We start from the raw sequence: 17,100 nt of genomic DNA, 5'->3' as shown, positions 1-17,100 counted from the left end.
GTTGATCGGAGGTCTACTTTCGGTTATGGTACTTTTGTGGGAGGTAATTTAGTCACTTGGAAGAGCAAGAAACAGAATGTAGTGGCTCGTTTTAGTGCAGAAGCTGAGTACAGGGATATGGCTTCCACCACTAGTGAAATTATATGTCTTCGGTCTCTTATGAAGGATTTGTGTTTTGGGTTGCATCTGCCAACTACATTTTACTGTGATAATCAAGCTGCCATGCACATTGCCGCAAATCCGGTGTTTCATGAGAGAACTAAGCATATCGAAATTGACTGTCACTTTGTGCGTGAAAAAGTACAGTCTAACATTGTCACTACCTCCTTTGTTCGAAGTGACCAACAGCTTGTAGACATTTTTACCAAGGGACTTCCAGCTTCCAAGTTCTATGATATTCTCTCCAAGTTGGGTTCCCTGGATATCTTCACACCAACTTGAGGGGGAGTGTGGGAGAAGAAAGAGAAGGCGCGGGTCGCGCCTTGGGCAAAGCCAAGGCGAGCGCGGGTCGCGCTAAAAGTATTGTTTAGTCGACCAAGGCAAAGGCGGGTTGCGCCTTGAGCAAGACTAATTGGAGCACGGGGCGCGCCCTAGTCAATTTTGGCAGAGATTTGTCAGATTCGTATGTTTTCTATAAAAGAAAGTCTTTAATCCTTTTGGAAACTATAGACATGATTATGCACTCATGGGTGCTATATAAACACCTCTGTAACACAAAAACCAAATCAATCAAGCAATATAAAACCTTTCTTCTCCCGTGGACATAGGTCGCCACATTGGCACCGAACCACTATAAATCATTGTGTTTTGTCTCTTTAATTAGGTGTTCAATTCTACAGTTGTTGTTATTGTTGTTTTTCTGGAGTGAAGAAACCATGGCAGAGGGAACCCTGTTTTGAGTCTATCTTGTCATTAAGTACTAGGCAAAAGAAAAGATTTGTAAAATACGCTTCCTTTTCCTCTAGAATGTAACACATTGAGTTTCTTCATATCAATTGTTTTCTGTTGCCATGGTCAAGCCTGATTTAGTCTCTTAGACATCACTAATAACCCGGGGTGGGAGACCTTTGAGTTAAAGGTTCAGGTTGTTCATAGTTGTCACCTTTCGAAGCATTATTTAGTCACAAAACTGTGAGATGGTCAAAGAAGAACTAGCACAGATGGTTTATAGTCTCTTAGACATAGCTAGTAACCCAAAAGCTCATTTGAAGCACCACAAAGACATTTTCCTTACACAGTGATACCTTGTCATTTTCAGGTGTACGCTCTGTCAAGGGACAACGGAGTCCCCTTCTCGTCTGTTTGGCGAAAAATACATCCAAAGCACAAGGTTCCTTCCAACACTGTGTGGTTATGTGCCGCCATATGGATTCATTTTGGACTTCCAATATTGAAAGTTAATGTTGTCTTCACTACTATAACTTCCATATGCACAATCGGATGGGTAGGTGGCTACGCAGTTCCTATATATTTTGCAAGGTTGTTCATGGATGAAAAAAACTTCAATGCAGGACCATTTTATTTGGGATCTACCCCAACCAACACGACGAATTTAGAATCTAGAAAACTCATAAGAAAGAAACAAAGAAGATGAACACACAGATATACGTGGTTAGGCAATTGCTTTAATCCACAAGCGCACCACGATTCATTATTATCAAGAAGTAGTTATAAACACTAATATATCTCTCTCAATCAATCTCGCACAAAGCACTCACAAAATAACTCACCTAATTTGTAATCTATGCTCTAAAGTTTCTCTCTAATGTGTGATACTAAAACTCTAAGGATGGGGTCCTATTTATAGACTCCCATCGAATACAAGTCCTAAAGCAAAAGGGAAGAAACTAAAACTGATTGAGATAAAGATCATGTGTAGTACGTAGTTGGTTATGATAACCAACTCCACTTATAGAGTCCTAGTACATAACCAATTCCATGAACTAATGGTTATCAAAACCAAAACCGATTTGGATAAGGCTTCATGTCTGGCGGTTGCAATCAGACTCTAATAACATAACAATCTCCCACTTGAAGATTGATAAACAAAGTAACTGTATTCCTTGTATAACTGGTGCATCAAGGTGTGCTTCAACAATGATCCTCAAGCTAGAAGACCAATCGAAGATGAACAGAGCTTCAGTTTCTCAATAGTCACTGGTTTAGTCAACATATCAGCTAGGTTCCGACTTCCTTGAATCTTCTCAAGTACTATTACTTCATCTTCTAGAAGCGACCTGATGAAATGGTAGCGTATATCAATATGCTTAGTCCTTGAATGGAATGCTGAATTCTTTGCTAGATGTATTGCACTTTGACTGTCACAATGCAACACATTTTCTTTTTGTATCAAACTTAACTCTTCCATCAAGCCTTGGAGCCATATCATCTCTTTGCTAGCCTCAATGACTGCAACATACTCTGCTTCTGTAGTAGACAAAGCAACTATCTTCTGTAATTGTGAAACCCAACTAACGACTGTTGCACCCATAGTAAACACATAACCAGTGGTGCTCCTCCTGCAATCAATATCTCCTGCAAAGTCTACATCAACATAACCTTGCAGTCTTATATTACCTTTGTGATAACACAAACAGACATTAGTAGTGTCTTTCAAGTAGCGTAGTATCCACTTAACTGCCTCCCAGTGTTGCTTTCCAGGATCACTAAGAAATCTGCTCACAACTCCCACTTCTTGAGCAATGTCTGGTCTCGTGCAAACCGTTGCATACATTAGACTTCTAATTGTTGAGGTATATGGTACCTTAGCCATGAAATCTATGTCTTTCTGGGTCTTGGGAGATTGTTCCTTAGATAACCAAAAGTGAGTACCCAAGGGTGTGCTAACAGGTTTAGCATCACTCATGTTGAACTTTCGAATGACACGTTCAACATAATCAACCTGAGACAATGTCAAAGTTCCCTTCTCTTTATCTCTACTAATTCTCATCCCAAGAATCTGCTTAGCTGCACCTAGATCCTTCATAGCATATTCACTTGCCAACTGTTTCTTCAGATTTTTAATCTCATTCATATCTGACCCAGATATCAACATATCATCAACATATAGCAACACAATAAGATAACTAGAATCAAACCTCTTGTAGTAACAACAATGATCAACATTACACTTGAAGAAACCGTTATTTTGTATGAAACCATCAAACTTCTTATACCACTGTCTTGGTGCCTGTTTCAAACCGTATAAGCTCTTTTTCAGCTTACACACCATTTCCTCCTTACCATTCATAATGAAACCCTCCGGTTGGTGCATATAAATTTCTTCATCTAGGTCACCATGAAGAAATGTGGTCTTAACATCTAACTGCTCTAGATGTAAACTTTCAGTTGCCACAATACCCAGAGTCATTCTAATAGTAGTAAGCTTCACCACTGGAGAAAATACATCAGTGTAGTCAATATCATGCTTTTGTTGAAAACGTTTGACTACCAATCTAGCCTTGTACCTTTTAGAGCCATCATGCTCCTCCTTTACTCGGTATACCCATTTGTTATGCAAGGCCTTCTTTCCATTGGGTAATTTAGACAACTCTCATGTCTCATTTGTGATGATGGAGTCCATCTCATCTTTCATAGCAAGCTCCCACTTGCTCGCATCCTCTACCTTCATTGCTTCATCATAGCACTGGGGTTCACCACCATCAGTAAGGAGCAAGTAAGTACCATAAGTGGATGTGGGATACTTTTGACTCGGCACATGTTGCCTAGAAGTCTTCCTAAGATCATTGGTCTGAGCTGGAGTCTGTGATGTAGCAATCTCATCACCACTCTCTGTGTTTGATGCGGGAATATCAAGACTTTGTTGTTGTCAGTGCCATGACTAACCGATTGTCTTCCAAGTCAACAAAGTTAGTCCCACTAACATGTGTGTCATTTTTGTCCTTGTACATTATATTCTTATTGAATACAACATCTCTACTCCGTATGATTTTTCGATTATGGTAATCCCAAAATCGATAACCAAACTCATCACCACCATATCCAATGAATACACACTTCAGTGATTTAGAGTCAAGTTTACCCCTAGATTGATCACTGATATGCACATATGACACACATCCAAACACTCGCAAATAAGAGAGACTTACTTGTTTGTCGCCCCAGACTTCCTTAGGTAACATGTGATCTAATGGAACTGATGGCCCACGGTTAATCAAGTAAGCTGCTGTACTAACTGCTTCAGCCTAAAACAATTCCGGTAACCTTACATGTATACGCATGCACCGTGCATGCTCTGTCAATGACCTGTTCATTCTCTCAGCCACCCCATTCTGTTGAGGTGTCCCTGGCAGTGTCTTATCCATCCGAATACCATTTTCAGCACAATACTCTTTAAAACCAGTATCATTGTACTCTCCACCATTATCAGATCTTAAACACTTCAATTTAAACCCTGTCTCATTTTCAATTATAGCTATCCACTTCTTGAATACATCAAAAACCTCAGATTTCTGCTTTAAGAAATAAACCCATACTTTTCTAGTAGAGTCATCAATGAAAGTCACAAAGTATGAGTTACCACCAAGAGAGGAAACAGATGAAGGACCCAGACATCTATGTGAACCAACTCAAGCTTCTGCTGCTTTGGAGTTCTTCCCACTTTTTGAAAACTAACACGCTTCTGCTTCCCATATATACAGTTCTAACATAAGTCTATCCCAGTAGACTTCAAACCTAGTAGCTTTTCTTGTGAATGAAGGACTTGCATTCCTTTTTCACTCATATGGCCAAGTTTGCGATGCCATGTGTTTGGATCTTCTTTGTCATCAGCAACATCAACATAACCACAACCACCTGGTTAAATAGAGAGTATCATCTTTCTTTCCACGTGCAATAAGCGATGCACCTTTTGCTACTTTCCAACTTTCACCTGTAAAATGGGTAGTGTAACCTTCACTTGCTAGCTGCCCTACTGAGATTATGTTTCTCCTCAAATCCGGAACAGGCCTTACATCTTTTAGCTTCCATACAGACCTATCAATCTTGATCGTACATTGCCTTTACCAGCAATGTTACAAGACTTGTTATCACCCAGGTAGACTATACCAAGATTACCTGGAACATAGTTTTCTATCATATCCTTATTTGAGGTCGCATGGAATGAAGCACCCGAGTTCAACACCCAGGAGTCGTCTCTGCTCTCCATAGAACAAATTAATGCATCATCTAACACCTCAGCCATATTGGCTTCTTGTCGTTTCTTCTTTCCATGTTCCTTACCTTTCTTTTTCTTGGGCAACCGACAATCATAAGAGTAATGTCCTTTCTTGCCACAATTATAACAATCTATCTCGGATATATCAACTTGAGATTTTCCTTTGGATTTAGATATGTTCTTATCATAATCCCTGTATGAACTCCTACCCCTACTTTCAAAATTCAATGCAGACTCAGAAGTTGAAGCAACATCCGATTTGCTTCAAATCCTCGATTCGATTATCATACTAACTACATCATCGAACTTTAACTTAGTTTTACCTCTGGAACCAGCGATGGCAGTGGCTGTAGCTTTCCACTGGCGGCATCCCACCAAGAATGGCCAAAGCTCTAACTTCATCACTAAAAGATATTTCAACAGACTCTAACTGATCCCTGGTCTTGTTGAACTTATTGAGATGTTCCTTGAACGAATCTCCTTCAGAAATCCTTAAAGGAAAGAGTTTTATAATAAGATGTACCTTATTAGCAACAGAGGGTTGTTCATACATAGCAGAGAAAGCATTCATGAGGTCCACAGTGGTCTTCTCAGTCTTGATATTGAATGCTACTGACTTCCCCAGAGATAACCGAATTGTACCAAGTGCCTTTCTGTCAAGCAGGTTCTAAACATTCACAGCCATTGCTTCAGGTTTGGATCCCATCAATGGAAGATATAGATCTTTCTGATATAGATGATCTTCAATTTGCATCTTCCAAAATCCAAAATTTGTTCCGTCAAACTTTTCGATCTTCAACTTTCCTTCGTCATTTGCCATTGCTCACACAGGAACAATCAATACCCAAGATCCACAATAAAACCTTACGCTTTGATACCAGTTGTTAGGGATCTACCCCAACCAACACGACGAATTTAGAATCTAGAAAACTCAGAAGAAAGAAACAAAGAAGAGGAACACACATATATACGTGGTTAGGCAATTGCCTTAATCCACAAGCGCACCACGATTCACTATTATCAAGAAGTAGTTACAAACACTAATATATCTCTCTCAATTAATCTCATACAAAGCACTCACAAAATAGCTCACCTAATTTGTAATCTATTCTCTCAAGTTTCTCTCTAATGTGTGATACTAAAACTCTAAGGATGGGGTCTTATTTATAAACTCTCATCGAATACAAGTCCTAAAGCAAAAGGGAAACTAAAATTGATTGAGATAAGGATCATGTGTAGTAGTTGGTTATGATAACTGTCACACCCCGAATTTCGACAGAATTCGGAAAAACATTATTTGTCCCCGACTCTTCGATCTCCGAGGTGTGACACACTCTCCACTTCCAAAAACCCATAAACAGTTTAAATATGCGGATAATTAAAAACCAATAAAAATTTCTATTATACAAAAGTCCTATTCATTTCAAAAATTCTCAAAACCGATTACTTACAAATCTCCTTTCAACAACTCTTTAATTAAAATTACAAATGAAAATACAAATAATATTGCCTCAACTGAAAACCTATATATCACCTTAAGGAAAACAAAACACATCCCGAGATGCAATGCTTATGAAACCACAAGCAACAATCAATCTTCTTCATCACTAAAACTGTCAAGACTTATCAACTATGTTCATTTAATGAACACACCCGATAAGCAAACATGCAAATCGGTCAACATTATAAACAATCTTTGGTGTGAGTAGCCCTAAAATACAACATATAATTATACATATATATATACACAATCCCTACGGCAGTTAGTTCCTCCACCGAGGCGCCTTAACTTTTAACGACTAATAAAACATCCTTAAGTACAATAACTAAGGCAGGTAGTTCCTCTACCGAGGCGCCTTAACTTCCCACTAACCACACAACAAACTATACGCCTAATGAATAAGGCATGTAGTTCCTCCATCGAGGCGCCTTAGGTTCTAACTACACAAATAACCAACATATTACCATAATTAGATTATTAAGGCTTTCTTTGTGTGTCCCTAAAATCACGTCGTATCTATGTCTTACCTAGTTTCCCGGCTACCCTGTCGCTACCCAACGCCGAACATGTACATCCACATGTCTCCCCTTACATAATGAACCACTCCGTGCGTAACCACCCTGAGCGGGATGCCGCACACCAGGTAAATCCTCACACGGAAGCAATTATGTAAGTAATGCCACTATTCGGCATAAAATATCAGCATCATCATTCTATTTTTTTAGCGGAATAATCAAGCCACTATTCGGCCATTTCACGATTGCCCAACACATGGGTCAATCAACATCTCATATATATACAACATCTTATATATCAACATCTTATATATCAAGCCACATACGATTGCCCAACACATGGGTCAATCAACATCTCATATATATACAACATCTTATATATCAAGCCCTTTATTCTCACGATTGCCCAACACATGGGTCAATCAACATCTCATATATATACAACATCTTATATATCAAGCCACTATTAAACTCACGATTGCCCAAACACATGGGTCAATCAACATCTCATATATATACAATATCTTATATATCAAATACGCCCCACACCGGCGGATCACATGAGTTGTGGTAGTCGGGGTTCTAGGATTTTCGTTACATAATTTATTCAGGTGTCATACATTTATGACTCATAAGCGTTTCACTATATCACGTGCATGTCAAATACATTATTGCACTAAGCCACAATATTTAGAAATGTCTCGAATATATCTCATAACCATTTTCATTCTTTCACGCCAAATATATTATTGCTAAAAGCCACAAAAAGTGGGCAAATATTCACCAATATTTATGTCTCCAAAACTATTCCATTTAATATATATATCCCAACATATATATGTTTTACACACTACTCACGTCAAATCTTAATTAGATAATAACAACTAAATTTATATCGGCTTCCCGCGGCATTTCCACATTTAATTTGTCCATACAATTTACAACATAAAATGTAGCACAATTATCTGATCTACAATCCACAATCAAAATGATATATATATGCTTTTTACACACTACTCACGTCAAATCATAATTAGATAATGACAAACAACGTTATATAATGTTGACAATATTTTATTACTATATTAGTCCATACAAATCAAATATGTGAAAAACTGGAAAAGTCAACATTCCACAGTCAACGGTCAACGATCAAAGTCAACGGTCAAAGTCAACAGTCAAAGGTCAAAGGTCAACAATCAAAGTCAACATGTCATGGTCAAAGTCATACTGTCCTGGTCAAAGTCAACATGTCATGGTCAAAGTCAACAGGTCATGGTCAAAGTCAAACTGTCGTTGTCAAAGTCAAAGTCAAACTGGCGTTTCTATGTTCAACAGGTTCATGGTCATAGCCATGGTTCATAGCTAAGGTCAAAGGTGCATGGCTCATGGGCTCATGACCAAGGTAATGGTTCGGACCCAACTGGTCAAGCCCAAACCTTATAACCCGAAAGTCCAAACATTTAAAGACCCAATTAGATCTATTTTAAGTCCTATGGACTGGCCCCAAGCAATATTAGAAGCGGGCCCAAAACTTATCTTCGCCCAAAAACACAACCGAAGTTCGGTAGGAAAAATTTTTAAACCGCCCAATCAAAACAAATAAAACGGGCCCCTAGACTAATATTAGAACTGACCCATACAAAACAACTAAGTTTTCGGCCCCAAAAACTAAAACTGAAATTTCGGCCCAACCACCATTGAAATTTCGGCCAAGCCACTAAAAGAATTTGGCCCAAACCAAACACTTAAACATTTCGGTTTAGGCCCAAGGAAAACCGACCCAGGCCCAAGCCCAAATCCGGTCATCTCCTTCCTCCAGCAGTTCTCCACCACCACCAAATCCGACCACCACTATTCCAATCGACCACCCAATTAAACTAATCGGTTTTAATCCTTGCAAAAACCCCTACAACTTTACCAAAGCTAAAACCCCAACTCCTAACCCACCATCTTCTCCAAAACTAGATCTCGAGAAATCTATGGCGCCATTAATGGCTTCGACGAGTGAACTCCCATCTACCACCCTCACACACTACAATCAACCATAACCCATCGATTTTTAGTCTATATTCCATTGACTCAAATTAAACCAAAGCGATAACCACCAATTAACCACTTTGCCATTGGCGACTTCCATAAGCTTCGACAAAGACTACTATCAAGCCCCCACTTAATAACCAACATCGACAATACCTTAAACCATTCCATCAAAACCCCAGGCGATTCTTTTGGCGCCATTAACAAGTTTTTACAGAAGTTGAAACAAAAACCGATTAAAGCCCATCACCACCAATCCGTCACCCACTATCGATCAACCACAAAACAAAAACAACCATACTAGTTACATAAGATTGGTGGCGATTTCTTGTACGGGGCTTTTTTCGCCATTAAGCCCATGAAGTTTCAAGCGATCCATACCACATAGTTTCAGATTCACTCGTTTATAACTCACGACGGTTTATCAATTTTAAACAATGATAGGATCTAATGATAATAATGAAAACCTATACACCGATATAGAAAACTATAACTTTCGGTGAAATAGCAAAAATAGCTACTCACTTGTATCCACGCTCTCTACAAATTTCTCCGAAGTCGAAGTCGTCTGGCTCCTAACGCTCCTCCAAAGAACGAGCTTCAAGCTCTGCCTCCATTTTCATTATTTTTATTCTCCATGAACCCTATTTTCTAGAATAATGTGTTTATATACTTGGGTCCGAAACCCAAGCCCAACACATACTCGGGCCCAAAAATCAGGCCCACATGTCCAAATCTAATCCAGCTGATTTTTAAATAAATAATTTAATTAATTAATAAATAGAAAAATACATATTTTAAATACGGGCGTTACAATAACCAACTCCACTTATAGAGTCCTAGTACATAACCAACTTTATGAACTAATGATTATCAAAACCAAAACCGATTTGGATAAGGCTTCATGTGCTGGCGGTTGCAATCAGACTCTAATAACATAACAACACCAGTAGCTGTTGGTATATTCTTGGCCCTGATTATGCTTTGGTGGGTATTAGATGCAAGGAAATGGTTCAAAAGACCAGTTAGAAACATTGATCTTCAGAATGGCAAAGTTTAATTTCCATCACAATTTGCACACTTGTAATAACGACATTGGATATTTGGATGTATATATATAGTACATTGGATGGCAAAGTACTCTTTCTTGTACCTTTTGAAATTGTATTATCAGTGTTTGATTTCCATTCTCTCTTTCCAAAACCAATTAATATTGAGCAGCTAGTAACAAACATGGGTGGAACATTTTACGTAAGTACATGATTATGTTAATAAGTTGTGGAAATGTATAGAGCGATTGTTTCAATCACTACTAATAGCTAAATATGCTTCTCTATGAGAATAGCTAAATGGGTAGGAGAGTAATACTTTACGTACCAACAGTTTTACTAACAAAGAGACACTAACTAACGTGGTTACCTATTATCCAATAAAAAATGCTGATGCTGACTAGAATCTATCTAACAAAATAGGGAAGTGTGGGAGCCAAAAGGCCCCATCCAATAGTAGGTAATCATTCTCACCAAAATATGGCTTGGCAGATCCAAGTGTTTAGCTGGTTTGTGAAATTTTGTTAAGTGCAATCAATACCATGTGATATATCCAAAAATCAGCCAAAAGTCAACAATACCATGGGCTTATAAATTGTTGGGCCTCCAAATTTGACATGGTACTGCACAATTGGCTGACCCAATTGATGTTATTGGGCTTATGGATAATGGGTAATTAGGCTGGCCTTGCGCGCGATGAGTTGTTTCGTGTCGAAGGCACGTGTACGCCTTGCGCCAAAGGCGCAACGAGTTGTCGGGAGTAACGTGGCAGGCGCGTTGAGGTCTCGCGGGCCATAGGCACGAGCATACCTTAGTTTCTAATAACAAAGCTAAGAAAAAGGAAATATAGTTAAGAGGTTAGAGAGAGAGAATCATTAAGATATCACCAAATTAAAATCAGTAACTAAACACCAATTTTCATGAACGTACAAGTAACACAATTAAGTACAATCCCTTAACAATCCAAGAGTGGTTCAGACTTGAGAGACAAAATGATACCAAAAGTGGTTCAGAGTTTCAAACTATCACGCCAATAACTAATGGAACTATCTTGGTTGGACTTAAACCATGGTTATGTTCAAGTATCACGAAGGTTATTGTCCACTCTTCATCAAGGTGAAGAGCTGCTGTAATTCTTGTTTTGCAATCTGTTTTTTATAATGGACACATTAACTAGACTTTATGATATACGTTGAGCCTTTCCTTCATGTGAACAAACCCCATTATCATCTTCCGAACTGCTTCTTTTACAAATACCAAATCCCATCTCTTTTCCATATCTTACATAAAATTCAATGAGGTCATTAACAGAGCTAAACAACATTCCCGTTGCAGGCTTCTCAACTCTGAGCCTAGATTAGTTGTTTTATCAACTTCATTCTTATCAGTTTCTTCCATCCCTTCAATCTTAATTTGTAAAATCACCATGTACTTTTGCCATTGGTAAAATATTGTATTAGAAAATATTAAGAATGAAAAACACATTTCAAAAAAGGTACTATAAACTACTTGTGAAAACAAATGTTGTGTGTTTTTGAATCTTAATTATTTGAATATAATGGAGATGAAAGTTCAAGCAAATAAATACATTATTTTAAAGAATGTACATTATTACATACTTTTATGGGATCACTCTTTGAGGTGATTCCAAGGCAACTAGCTGTTAGATAGGATATTTTGCAACCTATGATATAGTGCTCTAAAAGTTTCCTTTTCTAGCAAAAGTTAGTAGGTAAGAAATTCATATCTTCTTCTTCGCTCTTCTTTTTTCCTTTTATGGTATCTTTCAAGACCGTGTAGGTTGAAGAAGATCAGAATTTTGTCTTCCAATCTTCTGTTTGATCATGGGGGATTCTACCTCTCAACCGATTTCAAGACAACCTATGTCTTGGAGCTCTCTTTTTTAGTAATCCTTGTATTTCTAAAAATACTACACCTTTGAGAACTTATACACCTGAACTTACCAATGAAGTAGATGCAGTACCTCAAGACCTCATTGATAAGGGGATTGAGGAGTGGAAAGATACCTTGGTAGGGTATTTTCTAGAAAAAAGACTAGTTTTTCCTTATGTGAAAGCTTCACTTGAGAAAGCTTGGAAATTGAAGGGTTCGATGGAGCTAACTACAGATGGGGACTTGTTTTATTTTACCTTTACTGTTGATGAGGACAAAAGATGGCTCTAGAAAGGGGCCAATATTTATTGCTGGGAGAATTTTCATTATCAGACCTTGGAATGTTGAGGCTGAAATGATGAGAAACAAAATCTCTACTGTTTTAGTATGGATTAAGATGTCGAATGTTCTGAAAGAGTTGTGGACGAAAAATGGACTGTCTTTTCTTGCTAGTTTGGTAGCGAAACCCATGTGTATGGATGATGCCACTGCTAAAAAGTAGAGACTATTGTTTGCAAGGGTATGTGTTGAGATCCCATTACTCTTTCACTACCCAAAATATGTTAGTATTAAAGTTGGTGAGAGGGAAATGAACATTGGTGTCGAGTATCCATGGAAACCTTCCTCCTGCTCCACCTGTATGAAATTTGGACACAGTACAAACAAATGCAATAGCACTGTAGTTAATACTTGGATTCCGAGAAGAAATACAAATGGCCAGAGTAGTGATGCTGGTGCTCAGTAAACAACAACAAGGATTGGTCATCTTCCTACTCAAGTGGTGGTCTAGACCATTATAGAGAATGTTAATGCGGTGCTGAACTTTCCTCTTGCAGAGTCAGTACCAATAGTTTGTGTGGGTCCTTCTACTATTAGAACAGAAGAATCTGGCCAGAGTAGTAGTGCTCAGGGGAATGGAACAGTGGTTGAAGAGCTCAATGTTAGTAGACATGATACTGGAGCTGATCCTTCCATTGGACTTCATTTAGCACTTTATGTGCCTGCTGAGATAACAACTCCTATAGTAAATAGGATTGGTGAAACTATGGATACTCTTCAATTGCAAAGAGGAGCTTCAAATAACCAGAGAGATAAGAGTAATACGGTTACACCAACACAAAGTCATCAGCCTAGAGTTATTCCGATTAATCAACTGCCAAGTAGTAGAGAACGAAACATGTATAAAGGGCTAGTTGCTGGATATGAGGATAAAGATGATGATCTGTTAGAGAATGAGACTGAGCTTTTTATGGATGCTGCTATAGTAGATCCAATAATTGGCTTGCATAAGAGCTCATCAAGGTATGTAGTGCCTTCTAAGGATCAAAATCAATGGACTACTGTGAAGCTAAAAAGAAGCAAAAGGATCCAAGAGCGTTCTTCAGGAGAAATAGAGCTTACGTTTGCAATGATGAAGAAGGTAAAATCGCTAACGAAAAACAAGAAGATGAGAAATCTTGAAGACTACACCAAAGAGTTTTGGGATGATACTTTGGGACTTACTTATGTGTGTTGTGCTTGCGAAGGTTTCTTTTGCAACTATGAGAAAGCACATACTCATCTTAGAAAGGATCATCCTAAGATTGTTAAATAAATCATGACTAGAAAGTAGGACTATTATCTCTACTTTCTTAGGTTCGATTGTAGGATGAATAGTATATTATCTTATGTATGCTAGGCTTGAAGCTTGTCGATATAGTGTCTTTGTGTTCTTCCTTTCAATGATCTAACTCCTAGGGAGGCTTGTAAGGTTTAACCTTCTGCAATAATATAAGGTGGGGGTATACCTTAACCCCAACTTACTTTTTTCAAAAAATAAAAAAATAAAAAAATGAACATAGCACACTCATCCATATTAGGAATAAAAAGGGGAATACAAATTAAAAAAACTGACCTAGATTTTTTGCCTAGAGTGTTCTGTAATGCTGAGATTAAATGGTGTTTGCTGGAGAAAATTTACAATCGTTTATCAATTTTTACCAAGAGCCAAATGTTCATTTTTTCTTATTTTTTTGTTATTTTGTTTTAAAAGCATTCCCAATGCAAGTCACTATGAGGGGAAATTGAGAGTTTTCACCTTTAAATACCAAAAAACCCTTGCCCAATGCAAGAGTGACAAAGTTGGTGACTTGTAACTAAGTCACAACGAGGGTAGCACTTGCTACTAAGATTTTCACTGATTTGTGAGCTTCGGACGAAATGTTTTATTCCATCCTGTGTTTTATTCTGTCTTGTGTGTGTTTTTAATTTTTTTCAAATGGAAAACATTCCATCTCGCGTGTTTTTTCAACTTTTTTTCGTTTTTTTTTTAAACTTAAGACGAGATGCTTCATTTCATCCGACGCATTTTTTCGATTTTTACATTCAGACGGAATCAAACATTCCGTCCGAGATTTAAAGTCACCTCTGCATTGGGCAACTTTTTCTTGTTTTTTACCATTTTTCACCACAAAGGTAGTAAATAAGAGAAATAGTCCTATGTGGAGGTGGAAAAAAGTTGTTTGTATTGGGAAAAAGCATTCCCAATGCAAGTCACTATGAGGAGAAATTGAGAGTTTTCACTTTTGAATACCAAAAAACCCTTGCCCAATACAAGGGTGACAAAGTTGGGGGAAAGAGCATTCCCAATGCAAGTCACTATGAGGAGAAATTGAGAGTTTTCACTTTTGAATACCAAAAAACCCTTGCCCAATACAAGGGTGACAAAGTTGGTGACTTGCAACTAAGTCACATTGAGAGTAGCACTTGCTACTGAGATTTTCACTGAGTTGTGAGCTTTAGACGGAATATTTTATTCCATCTCGTGTTTTTTTTAAATTTTTTATGGTTTTTTTTTTCTAGATGAAATGTTTCATTCTGTCTCGCGTGTTTTTTCGTTTTTTTTTAACTTCAGAAGTAGAGGGATGTTGCATTCCGTCCAGCACATTTTTTCGATTTTTACATCCAGACGGAATCAAACTTCCCGTCCAAGCCTCATCTCTGTATTGGGCATCCTCACCTTGTTTTTCACTAAAACGGTAGCAAAGAGGGAAAATTGAGCCTACGTGGAGGTGAAAACTACTGTGGGAATGCTCTAAGGAGTCAAATGACTTTGACTTGCAAACACTGACTTGCATTGTGAATGCTCTAAGGAGTCAAATGACTTAGATGGAGGGAAAATAATTGGAACGAAACAACAGTGAATGGGGTGCAAAGCATTGTTAGTGGAAATCCTAGTCAGTATGGAGTTTCAGTAAAATTGGGTAACACGTCTATTTGTTGGTAAAACTGTTGGTACTTACAGTATTAGGACGCTAGCAATCCTCGTATGAGTACAGACAGATAGACTACAGCTACAGAGCAATATTTTGTACACGAACAGAGTTTTCAGTTTTCACATTGCAAATGGCTAGAATTCGTTCAACATTTATGATAATCGTAGTGTCCTGAGGTAAATAGTACTGAATTGCTCAATACATATATGCTAACAGCATCCATAAAACTTAATTGTGTGGATCAAACAAGAAAATGAATTCAAGAAGACATAAGGAGTTAGACACAAGGAGTTAATGAAAAATACATACATCAAACAGTTCATGTTCTTTTTTCAAACTCAGAAACATAGTTAATTAACACTTGACTAGTTGGACTTGCCTAGAACTCATGAAACATTAGACACCAAGATATTAATCACTGTAATCATCACCGCCGTCATCGTAGTCACTGTACTCCTCCTCGTCCTCGTCCTCGTCATCGTCATCGTCAGATGTTAACCCTTGTTGATCTTGAGCAAATTTTTCTAACAAATAACATTGCCACATACAAAAAAAAAATCAAGAAATTAAGATACTTCAAAAAAAAGGTCCCAACAATGAAATGTGTATATGAAGTAATGTGTACAATATTACCATGTGCATCATCAAAAGACTTGGCCTTTTCAAAAGTAGCACCAGGATAACCAGCGACTTGTTGATGAGCAGTACGCCACGAACCATAAACACCACGTTCATGTCCTTTATGAACAACATAAGGCTTACTTGGTGCTTCACCAGATGGATCTAGTTTCTCATAACAGTTCTTTGGGTAGCCATCAACTTGTTGTTTTGTTTTGGCCCCAAGTATCATACACTCCTGGATTACGCCCATCATACACTGCATACTTGTTGGCCTCTTTTTTGTCCATCTCTTTTACTGAAATGAAAAGGGAAGAAAAAAAAAATAGGAAGTTGTAAAGTTCTGAGCCATCAATACAACGAGGTACATTGAGGGAGAAGAGAAGTTGCCTTGGGGATGGAGACAAGTAACTTCCACTGTTCTCTGATTCTCTCTGTCTTCTGAAAAGACTCCACCAAACGCACGCCTCAGACGGTGAAAAAGACGTTTATGAAGAAGTTTGACTGTGTAATGAATATATTTCGACCATTGGATTGATGTTTAGTGGCATGCCTCAAGATTCGAGTCCTCGCCAGCACTCAAATTAGGCCTACACGTCAACAACAAAATCTCAGTGTTGAAATCGTCCACCCAGACGAGTTTTCATCCAAATTAGAGTATCAAATTTTGATGAAACCTAGTTTATTTCAGAAGAATCACAGCTTATTTTCCAATTTTATTGAGAATGTTGAAAGTGCTAAAAAATGTGAAGGGGATGGTTATATGAACTCCACTTAAAGTTACTCCAAACAAACTTTAAATACAATAAATGCTAATTTTTGGTGGAGAGTTCTAAAAATGAGATTATCCTTGCAAAAAATCAATTCATTTGAAGATGTACAACCTCGTCAAATATCATTTATAATATTTTGAAATTATCCAATTTATAATATTTTGAAATTATCCAACGGCCCATATTTGCGTTCTTCATCATATTATGTATATCTCCACAAAAAATTAGCTCTCAATTCATCTTATAAGTCCACTATTAGAAGTGGAGTAACTTTGGAGCGT

At 37.8% G+C, this 17,100-nt stretch overlaps 1 protein-coding gene across 1 annotated transcript; it reads right to left on the bottom strand.

Moving 5' to 3' along the window:
• Nucleotides 1-15,633: 15,633 nt before the first annotated feature.
• On the bottom strand, nt 15,634-16,523 carry LOC147502830 (uncharacterized). The gene is made up of 2 exons (XM_086603908.1): nt 16,062-16,523; nt 15,634-15,952 (listed from the first exon to the last, which is right to left on the bottom strand). Exons 1-2 carry the CDS (start codon nt 16,309-16,311, stop codon nt 15,840-15,842), a joined length of 363 nt encoding a protein of 120 aa, XP_086460034.1. The 5' UTR covers nt 16,312-16,523; the 3' UTR covers nt 15,634-15,839.
• Nucleotides 16,524-17,100: the final 577 nt, after the last annotated feature.

This window comes from Coptis chinensis, chromosome 4 (assembly GCF_015680905.1).
Source record: "Coptis chinensis isolate HL-2020 chromosome 4, ASM1568090v1, whole genome shotgun sequence".
Classification (NCBI taxonomy): Eukaryota; Viridiplantae; Streptophyta; class Magnoliopsida; order Ranunculales; family Ranunculaceae; genus Coptis; species Coptis chinensis.
This window is presented reverse-complemented; position numbering and strand designations above follow the sequence as displayed.

Coding starts and splice junctions, on each gene's coding strand:
- LOC147502830 (XM_086603908.1), bottom strand. CDS start 16,311: ATGCAGTGTATGATGGGCGTAATCCAGGAGTGTATGATACTTGGGGCC. Junction 15,953..16,061: donor GTCTTTTGATGATGCACATG/GTAATATTGTAC, acceptor GTTATTTGTTAG/AAAAATTTGCTCAAGATCAA.